At 37.6% G+C, this 17,586-nt stretch overlaps 1 protein-coding gene across 1 annotated transcript in view; it reads left to right on the forward strand.

Moving 5' to 3' along the window:
• LOC120795429 (peroxidasin) overlaps positions 1 to 17,586 on the forward strand; it is a 62,877-nt gene that overhangs the window by 9,554 nt on the left and 35,737 nt on the right. The window contains exons 2-5 of the mRNA XM_040137356.1: positions 6,258 to 6,329; positions 7,791 to 7,862; positions 11,466 to 11,537; positions 15,063 to 15,134. Of these exons, the coding sequence (XP_039993290.1) occupies positions 6,258 to 6,329; positions 7,791 to 7,862; positions 11,466 to 11,537; positions 15,063 to 15,134 (288 nt within the window). The remainder of the gene's footprint in view (positions 1 to 6,257; positions 6,330 to 7,790; positions 7,863 to 11,465; positions 11,538 to 15,062; positions 15,135 to 17,586) is intronic.

The raw sequence follows: 17,586 nt of genomic DNA on the forward strand, positions 1-17,586 counted from the left end.
TCAAATCACATTAATAGGAGTTAACAGACTCATTTAATAAGTCCTGGAATAAATTATCATAAAATGTTCAGCAATCTGTAAGACATTCCTCAGCAAGTAGTTCATTTAGTTAGAAAAACTGAGCACAAACACCTTGTTTACAAATGTGCTTCATGCTTCATCCTGTATTTTTTCCGTTTGTCGACTGACTCATTCTTCTCCTGTTTTTCTCGTTACTTTACAATAAACCATCCCAAAGCAGCCTTACAGACTTCTCACTCCTCTGACAAAATTGTAGTCATTACTTCCTGTTTAATTGTTTTAAAACAATTGTGGATTTTTGCTTCCATGCTTGCAAAAGGAGCATTGCTATCAGTGTAGATCCTATAAAAAAACAGCCTTGTTGCTCTGATTAGGGGATGAAGTGCATTTAGTGTAAATGTGTTTGGGAAACCATCCATCCATCATAACCCACTGTCTCTGGGTTATGATGGATGGGCATGGTGGGGTTTTGGTACACACACAAGGTTTTTATTAACAGATCTGCAGACAAAACAATCACTCAGACAAACACAAGGTACAGCTCAGAGAGCCAGTGCTGCAATTCTGTGATCAAAAGAAACTTTTCAGTCTGACTCACTGCAAGCCTGAGAGCACTAGTGGGATCCATTGATGCTGATGTCATCAGCTTCAATATTTCTAGGACACTCTGGTCAGCTTCCATCGACAGCTGATGCTCTAAACACACCCTGCTGCCACAGACATCACTCTGCTTCGCTTGGCTTATTTAGCCTTCTCTACAAGCACACTCATCTCAGCCATGGATGTGAGACACACACAGCCAAAATAGCCATCCACCCAGAAAAATAGTTCAGTTAACAAACTCACATTCACCCACAGCAATCAATAGCACATGTAATCACAGTAATATCTAGTAAGGGGGTTTGAAAGTACAGGTATATGTTATGTATATTAATGTGCCAGCGTTTGCGACTCCCTGTTAGAGGCTCTGTCGTAATTGGCTTTTTATCCAATTTTTATCCAGCTTTAGGCCATATCTTTTTGATACACTTTTAGATCTTGTACCATTTTAACTATTTTTTTTTAACTTTTTTAACTATTTTTTAACAGAAGCGTGAGAGCACACGTCTGAAAACAATTGGAAAGAGAACTACCTTGTTTTAAGTTTTCCATTTTAAAGATCGTCTTGCTTTTGTAAGTTGTTTTTGAACTGATTTCAGCTCTAATGGCTGCGTGTGGGGACTGCCAACTTCAATACCCACAGCTGTGGGAGGACATCCACCACCTGTAGTCAAGACTTGGGGGAAAATGATCTGATAAATTCGAAAATATCGTATCCCAGAATGATAGCACCTACCCTCACAATTTACCTGCCCCAGGGCCATTAACTCATGTTTTATCTTTCAGCTTTTTTACATCAGTGTCTCTAACTGCACTTAATGATATGGTATAAGCACATGAAGTCATTTGTTGCCCCTTTGATGTGGTTCCTAAAGGACTACTAAAGGAGACTATTCCCACTATTGATCCTTTTCTTTATATCTATTGTAGGTAGCTCTCTGACCTCTGGCACTGTTCCCGGCTATTTTAAAACTGCTCTAGTCAAACCTCTTCTTAAAAAAACCTAACTTAGATCCCCCCACTCAGGAGAACTACAGACCTATCTCAAACTATCCGTTTTTATCCAAGATCCTAGAAAAATTGTGTTCAAACAATTACTAGCACATAAAACAAATAATAATTTATTTAAAATATTCCAGTCTGGCTTTTGATCTTTCCACAGTACTGAGACAGTTCTTCTTAAAGTTTGTAAATCTTCTATTGGCTGGAGATGCTGTTTATTACTACATCTTAGTTCTTTTAGACCTCAGCACTGCTTTCAACACAGTAGATCATAACATACTCATTGATATACTGGAGAAGTGGGCAGGAGTCACCTATGTGGCTTCAAATTGGTTCAGCTCCTACCTATCTAATAGATGTTTCTCTGTCAGTGGCTGGCTCACTTTCATCCCCTACAAAGTTTTTCTATGTTGTTCCCCCGGTGACACACAGTTTAATCTCCCAATCAGACCCGGTGACCAGTCTAACATAGCAACCGTCCACAAATGTCTTGCTGAAATAAAATACTGGCGGCAGATAACTTTCTCTGATTAAATCATACAAAATCTGAGGTCATTGTACTTGGTCCCCGCAAAAAGTACTCAAATCATGGCAAACCTAGGTGAACTAGCAAATTACATTAAGCCCTCAGCCTCTTGGTGTAAATTTTGATCATCACTTGTGTTTTGTACCGCAGATAAAGAGGGTTGTTCAGTCATATTTTTATCATTTGAGAAATATAGCTAAGGTTAAGTCTCTTATTTCAGCCACAGATCTGGAGAAACTCATCCACCCTTTCATTTTCTCCCACCTTGACTACTGCAACTTCCTATATACATGTCTCAGTCAGAAATGAATCCACCTAACTTAGTCCAAAAAATGTGTTCATATCACCCCTGTTTTAGCATCCTTGCACTGGCTGCCCGTTTAGTTTAGGATTGATTTTTAAAATTCTTTTACTTTCAGGGCCAGACATGGGCTTGCTGCTGTTTGTCTATAATAAGGTGCATGTAAAGCAAGGGTACAAGTGTTAGAGGTCCATTTGCCAAGTTTCCACAGTGTCACAGGTCCAGAAAAAATGGATTAAGCGAATGATATTTAATTTAATTCAGTATAGGTCAAAAGTTTCAGAACACCCCAATTTTTCCAGTATTTATTGAAATGTAAAAAGTTCAAGTCCAGTAAATGCTATAATACCAATAAATTGTACAAAGGTAAGTGATAAACTGCCCCAGGTAGGGGGGGAAAAAAGTGCGTATTACTCCAGTAATGAAATAAATCCACATCATGCCCATTTCCTTGTTTAAGTAAAGTTAAGCAGTAAAAACACAGATTCTCCAGTTCAGGAAAATGGTTACTATGACACAAAGTAATTTAAATTAAACTGGTCAGTAAGTGTAAATTATGAGGTAAACCTACATAAAACTGTTCCTAATATTTTGTCAACCTTAATTTAAATAAATGGGATGGACAAAATATTAGGATCAGCCTCTCAGTATAACCCAGTACGTTTTAACAGCACCACAAATTACAGCCTCCAGAATGACCATTAAAATAAATCAACACCTCTTTCATACAGATTCAATAAAAACTAAACATTATAATCCTCATGAAGGGAGAATTTATTGCAGGCCTGTTGTGTTGTACTGCATTAGTTTTACCAAAGTGTACTGAATAAATTGGCAAATGAGTGTCACAGCAGTCCTTTTGAATTTGTGGTCCAGTATTTTCTTATCAGGTATCTGACAAATAGGCTCTTTTATAACTATTAATATCATAACGCAGCAGTGATGTGGAAATTAGATTATGATTACATGATTGAATAAAATATTGAACTGTACTATTTAGGACAATACTGTACTGTACTGTATATTTCTTTCAGAACGGTGAGGAAAAGACAAGAAATATTGTAGAAAGAATGAGTGTGTTGGGCTGCTGAATGAGTCAAAAATTTAGATTAAATATAGGATTTAAGATTAATTTTTTTTAATCTTTATTTTTTATTTGTTTATTATGTTTTAATGTCAGAATACACTGAGACATTACACTATGTAAATTTCAGCAACAACTGGAAAAATGTAGGTGTTCTTAAAAACTTTGACCAATAGTGTATTTCTGTATTCATGGGATATGTGACAGCTTCATTGTCTTTAAATTTAGGCATAAAAGGCGTGATGGCCAGGCAGAGACACTGATCTAAGTGTTCATTAGTGAGTTGGTTTTTCACTATATTTGTATTTGAAAATGCTGATTCCATTGTTTTTTTTTTTTGTTTTTTTTTTAACATTTATTCTGCTGGTAGCTTGATGACAACTGCAGCTGGTGAGGTGTTGTTTCTCACCTCTCAGCTCTTGTTGAAAACTACTCCACTTGTTGAAAATTGTTGAAAATCACCCCACATACTCAAACTATTGAATATGCGGAGTGAAAAGGATACTGTTCGAGCCAGTTCAAGCTTTTAAGTGAAATCTGTGAAACAAGCATGACCCTTCCTTTTACTTTAGTCTCACTTCAGAAGAAATCAGAACCATTGCTTTCAGGTACACTATGCAACTCCGACAGGTGCTGCCTAAAACAGCAGGTAGCCCTGCTCTCCTGCTCCCTTTTTCCTCCTCCTGCTTTCATCCCTCAGAGCTAGTGGCAGCAGGCCAGACAGCCCCTGCTTCAGCATGTCTGGGAAGTGAACTCTGCACCCTGGGCCCTTGCCTGGAGAGACATGTTTTCCCTCATCACCTAGCAGTGATCCCTGTTCATACCATGGAAGACCCTCACCGCTGTCTCCATTTAGAATACTTATGACTGTTCATTTTCTTAATTCTCCAAATACATCAAACATGTTTTTGCTAAGCACTCTTGTTTAAACTTTTTAATTGAGGTATTATGGTTTGGTCCAAACCAGCTTTAGTTTTACAACCTGTTGATTAATTCAAAATTGTGATAAGCAATGCTGCAGTTTTTTTTTTTTTTTTAATCTCAGCTTGAGACCTACCTTTTCTCAAAGGCATTTTACTGATGTTTCCTTGCCCTTCTCATTCTTTTAATAATTGTATTATCTTTGATTGAATTATGTATCCATATTCTTTTGCCATTGTACTATATGTTTTCATGTGTGCCTTGTGAAGCACTGTGTAACCTTTTGTTTTGAAAAGTGCTATATGAATAAAGAATTACTTACTGATTTTCTTACTATTTTGACTTGTTACCCTGATATTTAGAACTTAATGAAGTTTCTCACTTACTGAAGGAATTCAGCATATGAAAAAGTTGGACTCACTCTGATTGGATCCATATGTGTGGGCTTTTACAGAGAGAATGACCCATAAAAATTTCACTGGCTATGAAATCAATTGGTTGTTTTTGCTTGCATTTTCACAGAAATAGGAGAAAGCAAAAACTCAAGAAGGTATAGCTTTATGGTGCTTTGCCTTCTGTGGATGAAGGGAAATAGACTAAATGAATGCAAAGCTAATTAATATATAGCATCTAAATTCAATCTGTATGCTTGGGATGGAAATCATAGCAGGTTGTATCAGACATCATTTAACAGAAAAAGGGTAAGTAGTAAGGCTGTTTTTCTTCTCCAAACTAAAAAAAATACTGATCTCAGGATTCTCATCACTCTGGTGTGTTAACAGTTTTGCATAACCAGTGAAGTATGTTAAGTCTGTGTGACCCAGTCTCAGATTATTTACTTTGTAAGGTCATTGGCTAACAAGAATGCTGGTAGACAGTCCAAGCTGTTATTAAGGGGGTAGGGCATTCAAGAGAAGAGTTGATGTAGTTCTCCCTTTCCTCAGTGCAGTGATAAATTTACTTTGTGATTCAGTCCAAATGCTCTCTTCATCTATTTGGCTGGAGGTGTTCTCAGTAATCATAATGCACAATTTGTCTACCATGTTTTGTTTTTTTTTGGATTAAATCAACATCAATAAAGACTATAATTTGGTAGAGGATGTCAATGATTTCATGAATATAAGGGGACTGATACAACATTGTTTCTAAATACACTTACTCTTTAGCTTCTATAAATGCTCCTGATAAGAATGGATGGTTTCACCTACAGAATGTATTTTACAAAAATACATTTGTTAAATGGCTTAGCTGAAAGTCAGATGATTTAGACCCTCAAATATTCCACAAACATAACATCACTGTTCAGATGAGATGTACAAATTCCACATAATATTCTGTGGCTGGTAATGCCACCTGAAGTTAAGAATGAACTTCACAGGGTTAATTGCAGTATTAGGGTCTTTAGTTTGTAACTTTCTTGGCACACTAACTCATTTGTTGTTAGATCCAGAGTGATTACTGTCATGTCAGCCTACATTATCATTACACAGGAGACAGATTGCTTAGTGTTGTGACTAGCCTTGTGGTTGTTAGGTTTTGGGTAAATGTTATATAAATCTGCTCTCATGACTAAAGCTTGACAAAGGCACTGTTGTGAGATGAGTAATGTGTCCAATCATCCTTCAGAATTTTTATAAGATGACTCTGCTGTGGACTTCAGTTCATGCAGATCTGTACTGTCTGCTTTCTACACATTAAGAAATCCTCCAAGTATAACTTCTGAATTTATGTACAGTTTTTCTCTGCAGTTTAGCTAATGATATACTTTCTTGAATATGAATATATGTCCTTCTGTTTTACAGAGACCTGAGGTTCAACAAAATCAAGGATATACAACCAGGTTCCTTCAGAAGATTAAAGAACCTCAACACGCTGTAAGTCTGCAGAGTCCCCACTCTGCATGCACAATTGTGAACTTTTGTAGACATATAGTATAACCTCACTTTTGGTATGAGATTGTTTCCTAAGGAATACTGAGGTAAAAGGTGGTTACAGTGTAATGACCACCTGTTGGTAAGAAATTTCAGTGCCTCAAGAGGTCTACTATTGAAAATTAATCAAGCCCATTACTTTTAAACAGCACTCTGCAGAATGATTGTCACTTCCTCAGAAAGTCCTGTTTGTATTACATACACAGGGAAATTCTTGTTCTGTTCTGCTGTGGTTTCACACATGTAGGTCAGCTTGTAATCTGTGAGGAATTTATTTTTCCACTTCCACCCACAGGGCTATTAATCATATGTCAAGCCTGCTAGATGGTGCATTGCTAAGATAATGCATAGTAGAAATGTTTCAAGTATTGTATTTTTATAGGACAAAAAATTAGTTTAGCAATCTTTTTTGAAATTTTGAAGGAATGTGTGGCATCAGCTTATGTGGCCATATAAGTATCTTGAAATGGTCACATTTAAAACTGTTCAGCTGATTGCTAAAATATATCAAAAACAAAATTTTTGCAAAGATTATTGAGAGGCTTTCTCATCCATGCCTGCTGTGCATGCTGTGGAGTAAGGTAAAATTGTTTTAAAAACCAGTAACAGCACTTTTAGTGTAACACTACAACTGAAGATGTATCTTCAGTTCAGTTACACTATTTATCCGTGGTAGTTAATAACCATGAGAATATGTGCAGGGCACGGACATGGTGGCTTAGATTTGGTTTCAAAGTGAAGAAAAGTCCTTTAAGGCAGGAGAAAAGCCCAACTTTTCCTGTCAGCCATGCAGCCAGCCTGTTGCACTGTTGAGGGCTTTATATCCTGAACAGTTCTCTGTGGTTTCAGGCTGCAGTTCTACAGACTTAGCAATCCTGAAGGCTATCAGTCTTTGAGCTACAGTGACATGTCCAGTATTACTCTTTAACAGACAGAAATACTGTCTGTAATGTCAGTTGAAGGGGAGTGCCTTTTGTCTTCTCTAGTTAGCCTATGACAAAGATTTCAAATCAGAAACTTGTCATTTTTTTATGTTTGTTCGGTAGCACAAATGCCTACAATAATGTTTTGTTCTTGTAATGTACCACACAAAAAGAATGAAGAAATTATTACAAACCATTATACATTACAGTGCTAATTTAAATCGCCACCATTTTTATGTCAAACTGCAGAACAAAGTGAAGTTGTGTGAACAAGCTGACCAGATGCTCCTTAAGAACATATTTTTACTGTGATAGAGGTAAAGGGTCAACAGCATGCAAAAAACTGCGAATTACACTATACTTGCATCTTGTCTTGATATAGACATGGCATACTCCACTTAGAATTAGCCAAGACCAAACTTACTGTCCTACTGGTAACTGTCTTGTAACCACAAAATAACCTGTTTTCTTTTCATCATAGTCTCCTCAACAACAATCATATACGAAGGATCCCCAGGGGAGCATTTGAAGATCTGGAAAACCTCAAATATCTGTGAGTTGCCCTCATGTCAATTTTTTATCTTTAAAATTTTGAGACAATGTGGTAGTTTCTTTGTTTATCAGTCTTAACAGGAAAAAAGCCAATATTAAAGTTTTTCAACTTTTATTCACTTAACAGAAGAGGAAGCATGGTGAAACATGTCTGACACATTTGTTGCAAAAAAAGAAATACTGACTGTAAAAGTAGAGGACAGCTGATGTTTGCAGACAGATCAGTCAATGAAAATCTATCAGTGCAGTTTACGGAAATTGCATCAATGAAAAGTCTCCCTATGACTGATCCTCTGTGCTTTATCTGTCTGGAAGTCTAGCCCTGGAGGAGCAGTTGAGAACAGAGGTTGTTTTGATGTGTGTGTAACCTCAGGGTTTCTGTGGGATTGCTAGTTTGCTTACTTTGTTAGTTAATTTCTTTCAACCAACCGGTTGTGTTGCGAGCACTGTCAAGTGCTTACAGTTAAATATGGTCTGACTTCCTCACTTTGATGTCAGAGGACCTACATACTAGGGTAGTCCCAGAGTCAGGATTTTCAGAGTTGACTCAGAGTTGGCACGTCTAACTGATGCATACTTTTATACATGACTCTTAAGTTTTTCCTTAAAATTCAGGTTTTAATGTCTTTGTTCATCATCTAGGATGTGAAAACATCGGATTTCCACGTGGTCAGAGGAAGTAAAAGTTGATGTCTTGGTCATAGCTCAGTTATGAAATCCTACTGCACTGCAGACTGTCTCTCCTGCTGGACTGCTGACAGCACTGTCAGCCAGACACCATATCGGAGTGGGCCAACTGCCCTGCCTCACATTGTACAGCATTCTGCTGCCCTCCGTTTCCATTACCTGTCTATACTTCCATCACAGTTAGTTTTGTGGTTCAGTCATGTAAAGACAAGACTCGGCTTGTAAAGTTTACAGCATGCCATACAGCCTGTTGCTCCTGCATTGCTCTGTGTACTGTGAGGGAGCCAGAAGAAATGTGCAGTGAGTAGACTCACAAAGTATGAGTCTTCTCAACTGATGCATTGACTCATCTACTTTTGAGGGACAGCTCTCTATAAGTATGTACAGTATCTAACACTGGGACAAAACTTGTAGATGGTGAAGGACATATTTGACTTGTTTTATATGATTTTTTTTTTTGTTTTCTGAGATGTTTTGTATATTTTGTTTTCATCAGTTTTATGTTGTCTCTGATTAGACAAAGATAGTTGTCTACAAAGGTGTGTCTGATGTATTAACAGGAACTGCTAAAGGCCTGTGTGTCTAGCTAAGAAGTGGCACGACATACTGTTACATCACTGCCCAGCTTATATTTTAGATAAGTGCTGCATACTTGATACAAGATCATATACTGTATATCACTCAACAAGAGTGAGGGAAGAGGGGGTGAAGAGAAGGGATGTATGGAGTTTTTTCTATTTCTGTCTTCAACTTTAAGACACACAAACATACACATTCCAGGCATACACCCCACTCTTTATGTCATAATGAAATCCTGTAGCTATAAAGTAACTAATTACAGAGCCCCTCCCACTTTAAAGCAAAGTTGATCTAAAGCCTGCACCATAGCCCCAACCTTTGTGATTAGGGTAAGGTGCCCCCCCCCTCCACTTCCTGCTGTTCTATAGCTGTGGGCTAGATTGTATCTCCCTTCTCACCTCTTCACTTCCCTTGGTCCCCATTAAAGTCCACTCCCTGTCATCTTTCCTGTCCTCCAAACCTAATAGCCGGGTGGCTGTCTATACAAGCCCCTCTCTCTCCCATGAACATGTCCATTAAGAAGTCAAATAGACGTCAACACGCCTCTTTGTGGGAACGCTTCACTGTTTATTTTTTCCTTCTCCAATTATTTAATTGCATTACATCCATCTGTAATTATCTGTCAGTGTTTATTACAGGAAAAGATTCTTTATGCAGCTTTGTATATTAATGTAGGTTTCCTTTAGTGCATACTGTATCTTTCCTTAGTATGTATGTACAGTAAAACTGTTGTTTTTGTGAATGTTGATATAGATAATTTAAAGAAATAATCAACAGTAACCAGGGCCAGCAGTCCAGGGCCTTAAACCAAAAAAAAAAAAAAAAAGTTTTTGAAGACAGTGAGTGGGTTTTTTTTTTTTGTGTTTTTTTTTAAATTAATTAATTTATTTTCATTTTTAAATCTGTGGTTTTAATAAGGCATATTTTCAGACTGCGTAAGCACACCGTCCCCTTTTTTGATTAGTAATACCACTGAAAGATATCTGGTCAAGTGAAGCCCTTTGAGATTTGAGCCCATAACTTCCAAATTCAGTTTCTCATGTTAACCTCACACACAAAGCTTGTGCATGCGCACAAAAGGCTGTAGTCAGCTGTGTTTCACATTCACTCATGAAGTCATCGGGCTCCTGTAGGGGAGTTCTCAAAAGTGAAGCCAAAGATTTTTAGTCAGTTAACCATTTACAGGGTATTGCAACAATACTAATTACTGAAATGTGACTAAAATAAATGGATTACACTTAATGATCCAAGTTTTCATTACCATCATCGTCACATTTTACAGAACTGCTTTGCATGGAAATTTAATAACAATAGTTTTGGTTTGTCATCAGTCATTTCCTAGTTGTGTAAATAGAGAGGAGGGAGATGAAAAGGCAGACTGTTTTAACCCTAGTATCACATTTCTTTAACAGGAATAATGGAGGGAAAGCATGCACATGTCAAGGGTGTTTGTCTTTCTTTGTGCTAAAATATCATATTGCTCCTCTACAGGTTGCTTGTAACGTCAGTCTGTTTCAAGTTTAAATGTGGAAGTCATTTAAAAAAAGTGGAGACATATGGAGAAAAGATTTGACTCACAAGGAATTTGTGACGTGTATTGTTATCATTTTTATTTGATGCACACACCATCTTAACAGCTATGTTTTCTTCCTTTTTCCTGAGGTGTGCAATTATCTAACCTTTGATTTTGTCATGTGAATGTAAACCTACAGCATATAATCTGATAGTAGGACTCATTACTGCAGTAATATATTCCATGAGGGGATATATAGTATTATATTTTTCTGATAAATGCCTAAATGAATTGCTGTGTGATGTTTTCCAAAGTTTTACTGTAATCAAGAACTCTCACCGAACACAATGATCTGGAAATTACTCAACCACGCACTGAACTGTCCACCGAAGTCTTTGGGGCCACAGCGCATGTCTAATTTGTATGTAGTCAAGCAAATCTGTAGCTGAAGAGATGATAACTGTGTGAAAATACTGTAGATTTGGATATGCAGTGCTCTACATCAAGCTCAATACATTATCACCTTCCGTTTTATTTGTGCAGGGTGACTTATTTTCTTTAAAACTGTTCCAAATACTCGCTAGCTTGTAGAAAAGAGCCTCCTCCGCCCATGACTGGTTGTGTCCATATGAAGCATGGTAAATCTCTATCTACAGTAAAAATACTGAACAAGTAGTAGAAAAACTTGAATATTTTAAAATGGCACTTTAACAATCATGTTATTTGATCAGAGCCTTTCTACTTTCTGTCATAATAACAAGGCAGAATTCAGATGATCCTGTGCGAGTGTGTGTTACTAATGTGACTGATTATCTCTCCTTTCAGCTATTTGTACAAGAATGAAATCCAATCAATTGACAGACAAGCATTTAAGGGGCTTGTCTCTCTTGAGCAACTGTAAGTGACCAACTTCCTCGTCCAACTTTTCCTTCTGTTTGCCCTATTGCTGCTCCTCCCACCTAATGTCTCTCTGTCTGTAAAATACCTCTACCGCCACTTCCTGAAAGATTGCTATGAACAATTAATGAAGCCTGGTAAGGTCTGCATGGTGCTAAGTGATTTATAACCTAAGTCATATGATGTTATAGTGCCAATCATGTCACAGATGTTGGCATTTTTGAGCTGTAGGAATACTGTTTGACATGATTGTGTAAGCCTCACACGGCTATCATGATAGCTCTGTTCAGTTAGTTTTCATTGCAGTGTCATTCTCTTCCTGAACCAACAACCCACATCCCCCATCCCTCTTCCCCCATGTGCGCCCCTCTATCGACTTTTCTACCGTCACCATGCATGCCGTGTGTGCACCCATACATGTATGTCCCACTGACTCCCTTTGACCCTTTTGCATGAGTCGCATGTCTTGTGGTCAAGACAACAGATTTGCGCCCACCCCATGCGAAACTTAAAGCATGATATCTAGCCCTGTGCTGCCAGTACTGCTACCACTGTTGTGCTTGAATCAGAGTCTCTGCTTTATAGCAAAGCTTGACTTACATCTATCTTATCTTATTGCAGAAACCACTTATCAGCTCCAATTTGTTGTAATCAGGTGTAAGTGTTTATTTGTGAGAAACCTTCAGCACATTATGTATGTTTATTCTATGTGCTAAATATCAACTGCTTCCTGTAAGTCATGACACTCAGAAGCTTCTGGTTCTGTGCTGATTTTACAAAAAACTCTGCCTCTGTTATATCTTGATACACTGTCATGTCTGACAAGAAAACACATTAGCAACTGCTTATTGATGTTATAAGTATGGATTGTATTTTCAGAATAGTGATACAATTTCTGTGATCAGTGTAGTATATTGATAAGCCTGTAAGTCCTTATCACAACCAATATGGCTGGTATTCACCTTTTCCTCAGCAAATTAGGCTTTCTGTACTCTTGGAGACTGTGACTTACTGTACCTCACTATAATCAGATTACGAGAACAAATGCATAATTCATTGAGTAAAAGCAATTCCAACACCGGGCTCCATGCCTGGCAGCTGTTTTGAACTTCTACAAAAAAGAAAAAGGTATTATACTGTATGTGGGTGACAACTTTGAGTCAGATTGCATATACTTTAATTTTTGTTCAACATCTACACAGGGCAACAGATGCCAAAGCCTGAAGTTACATGCTTCTCTAGGAGGAATAAACTCCAAAAACCTATGCACTTACATTCTTCTATGATCGGCAACCATACATCTGTTGATTTTTTTTTTTTTTAAATATCAGCATGCCAGTGGGTGTGTCATTGATCATAGGAGGATCACACAATCGTTTTGCAGCAAAACAATTGTCACAGGAAACAGGAAAGTAAAGTAGGACATCATCTAGTCCTCTTAACTGTATACAGTTAAGACTGTATAAAGATTTTAACAGTTATACTGGATCACAAATAGTTTTGAAAGTGTAATTAAATAACTGGTGTGAGATGCTCATTCACCCTAGAGGGGGGCTTAAGTGGCTCTAAAATGAGTTTACTGCTGACTTCATTAAACTTTTGTGTCTTTCACTGGTCTGGACTGTGCGGTGTTTTCCTATTTTGGCCCCTCTTCAACACATACTTTAGGCAATACCAAAAGACATAATGTTGGATGTCCAGAACAGCTTGTAAAAACACAGCAAAGAATCAACAGTTGAGATGTACTTACAGATAAAACCATTGCCTGGGCCACACCACTTACCTCACCTGTGCGTGACGGCTACCTCGCTGAACTGCTGCAGCTCGCAACCCCGTGGTGTCCATACCACCAGTGTTGCTGATGTTGCGCTGCTACTGGCCATCAATAATAATAATCATTCATCGCTGATGAGCAGTCCGAAAAGGGAAGAGTTGTAACCAGAAAGCAGTCACGTGATTTTTGTTTACCCTTGTTCATAGCAAGATAGAGAGAGAGGAGAGACTGGATCAGTAAACTACTGCCCTGCACCTAATGTTTTGTTATTGACATAATTGTAGCCTACATTGGGTTTATGCAATGACTATATAGTACACATATAGCCTCCAGTTTTTCTGTTAATAACATGCAATTGCTAAAATGGTTAAAAAATTTATATTTTTCCATGTCTGTGATCTGATCTTTTCACCGTGTATTTTTGCTGAGAACTGCACGTCACATGTAATTTAAATTTAAAAAAATAAAAATAAAAAATAAAAAATAGGCAAGATGCTCTAGATAATGCGCTGCTGCAGTGAGGCGTGAGCCATGCTTCAGATGTGCATCGAACACGTCTTCCTAGCATACAGTGAGCGGCCGAACTCTAGCGGACGGAGTGCGAAAAATTGTCCAGGAATGAGGACGGGATGAGATGTTTTGGCGGCACTTGTGATTTTTCACTCTGAAAATGAGAGAGTTTTAATAATTCCCTCAGCTAGAATGATTTTTTTTTTTTTAATTTGTACACCCTTATATTTTATATAGGCTCATTATATGGGCTATAATTAAGAGTGATATTGATATTACTGTCAGAATATGGGACTTATTTTACAATCTAGCTATCACCTAGCTGCTAGTCAGGTTTAAATTCACAGATTTAAATCTAAAACATGATATGAAAAATAGGTTGGAGGTGGGGCAAGTGCGCAAAACTTTCACAGAAATAGAGCCACGGCGAGCAGTTTTTTTAAAAAACATTTTCATTGGAAAACACTGAACCAATCTGATGTTCACTTGCTCGCTTTTCCGCATCGTGTCCAATTAGGAATTGGTGCAGGCTGTGTGGCTGCTCTAACCTGTTAACATGGGCACCAAAATGAAAACCAAAACGTTCTGCGACCATCACGCAAAGGTGGGGTAAGCAATTTGGCCCAGGCCTTCAAATGAATTTTCTTGTGTGAAGGAAATATATAGAAATATTGCATTTTATTTTACAATCTATGCTGCTTTAGCCTTTCTTTGTCTGTCTGTCTTACTGCTGCAGCTACTTTGACTGGTGCCAAAGCAAGCAGATACCCTGCTGAACCCAGTTACTATACAGCCATCAATTGGATTTCGTTTCCCTAACCTTTTATTAATAGGCATATGGTTTAATCTATGTTTTCTGAGCTCAAAGTCTTTGGGAAATTGTTTTTGCACTCCCCTAAATAATTGTTGTATTTGCTTTTCATGTGTGGGCAATCTCATTTCTAACCCAGCCTTTATCTATAGATTTTCAGACCCTGTATATCAACTGTCTAAAATGAATGCCTGATCTGCAAATTCTTCCAGGCTTTTTGCATTCATCTAGAGCTTCATATCACCTTTCTGAATATGTTATTTCAGTAATCTGAAGTGCCACGGGTGGACAGGTGAACAGGGATGACAGGGAAACACTTGTGTGGTCTCATTGACCCACCTCTTAGGGCCTACTAGTACAAGGAAATTAGACAGACAGGGAGCCCTAATCAAGTTTTACTGTGCTTTGTCTACACTATGTTCTTCTCCAGGTACCTGCACTTCAACAACATTGAGTCTTTGGAACCAGAATCATTCACCCACCTACCAAAGCTGGAACGACTGTAAGTTTTTTTTTTTTTCTGTTAAACATCCGGTCTTTTGCAGGCAAATCATTTTTAATTAACAATTTAATTGAGTACAATCTTGATTTTTATGTTTTTAACTGAAACCTGGTTAGACCAAGATAACAGTGCAGAGTTTCTTATTGAGTTGTAATTTTGTTTATTTAATTCTATAGAGTCCAAACAAATTTTGCGTCTTTTGAATATGCTGCCCTCAGTTGAATTCCTCATGTCAGGTATTCTTAAACATTTACAGGCCACCTAAATACCGTTTAAAGTTTTTAGAAGATCTTACTGAACTGTTGTGTATTATTTGCATTGACTTTGACTGTATAGTTACTGTTGGTGATTTTAACATTCATGTTGACAACTCCAGGACAGCTGTGCTAAAGAACTGTGTTGTATTCTGGATAACTATGGACTGACTCAGCATGTGACATAGCCCACATACAACACACTCTGGGCCACACTCTGGACATGATCGTCTCCAAGGGTCTTAACATTTCTAAGATCATGGTGACTGATGTTGCTGTTGTTTTTTCTTCAGGATAACCATGTCTGCAAACAAATGTTCAAAAGTAATCAGAAAACAGCATATCACTGAAAACAGTAGTGAATTGTTTACTTAGGCTTTCTCTTCCCCACCTACCCATGCTTCGGTCTCAGTCACTGACCTTGTAGATAATTTCAGTTCTAAACCTATGAATTTTATTGATGCCCTTGTCCCCTCTAAGGTAAAGATAGTCTCTTGTAAGAAAAGAGCACCATGGAGAAATGCCATGCTGGTAAAAACTGAAGGCTGTTGACGAAAAACAAATCTCTAGGTACATTATGACATCTTTAAAGAGACTTCCCCCTTATAATCTAGACCTGAGAAGTGCAAGGCAGACCGTCTTCTCCAACATCATTGCCAAAAAACAACGGTTCACATGCCTTATTTGCTGCTGGTGACAGGCTGAAAAACCCTCCTGTGTCAGTGACCACTGAACTTTTATACACTATGTTATGCAATGAATTTGCCTCACTGTTTACAGACAAAATTCAGAAACTAAGACAAGCTGTCAGTTCCTCCATATCAGGTATAGGGACTATATTATGTCCACTCAAAATAAATTCAATCATCATGATACAATTTGATCTTGGCAACCATCAATCCTTGGAGGAAATTATGCAACATGTGAAGTCCCTGCTGTTGTGATATTCTGCCCACATTTTTTTATAAATGTTTTTAAATGCATGGCAGCAGATCTTCTGCAAATAGTGAACACTTATCTTTTCCAAGGTTATTTCCCACAGGCTCTGTAAACTGCAATTAAGCCACTTTGGACCAGATCCAATGTCCCATTTTTAAGTAAAATCATTGAAAAGGTTGTTTTCCAACACCTTCTTGGCCTTAAAAAATTGTTTTGACGTTACTTGTCAGGATTTCAACCACACCACAGCAATGAGACTCTCGTCATTAAAGTCCTTGAATGACATTCACTTAAACACAGATAGTGGCAAAATTTTGGTGATGGTATTATTAGATCTCAGTGCTGCAATTGATCACAGCATATTACTAGAGAGACTGGAAAACTGGGTTGGACTCTCTGGCACAGTGCTAAACTGGTTTGAATCCTATTTGAAGAACAGGGAGCACTTTGTTTCAATTTGTAATTACAAATCTGAGTGTAGAAAAATTATTTGGATTTCCCCAAGGCTTCATCCGCAGGCCTCTTCTGTTCAACTTCTACATGCTTCCAGTAGCTTAAATCTGTTGAAACCACAAAATAGCCTACCACAATTATCCAAATGACACACAGATTTATATAACAATATCACAGGGTGACTATGGTCTTATACAAGCACTGAGGAGTTGGAGAGGAAAACTGAATAAATCAGTAATTGGATGTGCCAAATATGTACTCCAGTTAAACAAAGATAAAACTAAAATAATTTTTTTTGGAGCCAAAGCAGAATGATTAAATGTCAGCGCTCAGATTCAGTCATTAATGTTTATGACCACAAACAAAGCCAGAAATATTGGTGTAGTCGTAGACTCGTGACCAAAATCTTAACATCCATATTAAGACAATTACAAAATCAGCCTACTATCTAATTAATAGTATTTCAAGAATTAAGTCTCAGCAGGACTTTCAAAAATTATTTGGTTATCTCCTGCACTGCATTGTACTGCACTGTGGTTTTTGTTTTCCTTTTTTGTCTGTTTTGTTCAGTTTTAACTTGTTTTAATTCTATTTACATGTGTCTTATTGTCTGTCTTTTTATATAGTCGTTTATTTTTTATTCGTGCCTTTTTTTGTTGTTGTTTAAAGTACTTTGAATTGCCTTGTTGTTAAAAGGTTCTACAAGAATAAACTTCCCTCGCCTTGCCATCATCCTGTCTGATCTTTCACCCAAGATTCCTATAATGTGTCCAAGTCACATTCAATTGTGAAGACATCTTTCTCAA

The sequence above is a fragment of the Xiphias gladius genome, chromosome 10 (assembly GCF_016859285.1).
Source record: "Xiphias gladius isolate SHS-SW01 ecotype Sanya breed wild chromosome 10, ASM1685928v1, whole genome shotgun sequence".
NCBI classification, from domain to species: domain Eukaryota; kingdom Metazoa; phylum Chordata; class Actinopteri; order Istiophoriformes; family Xiphiidae; genus Xiphias; species Xiphias gladius.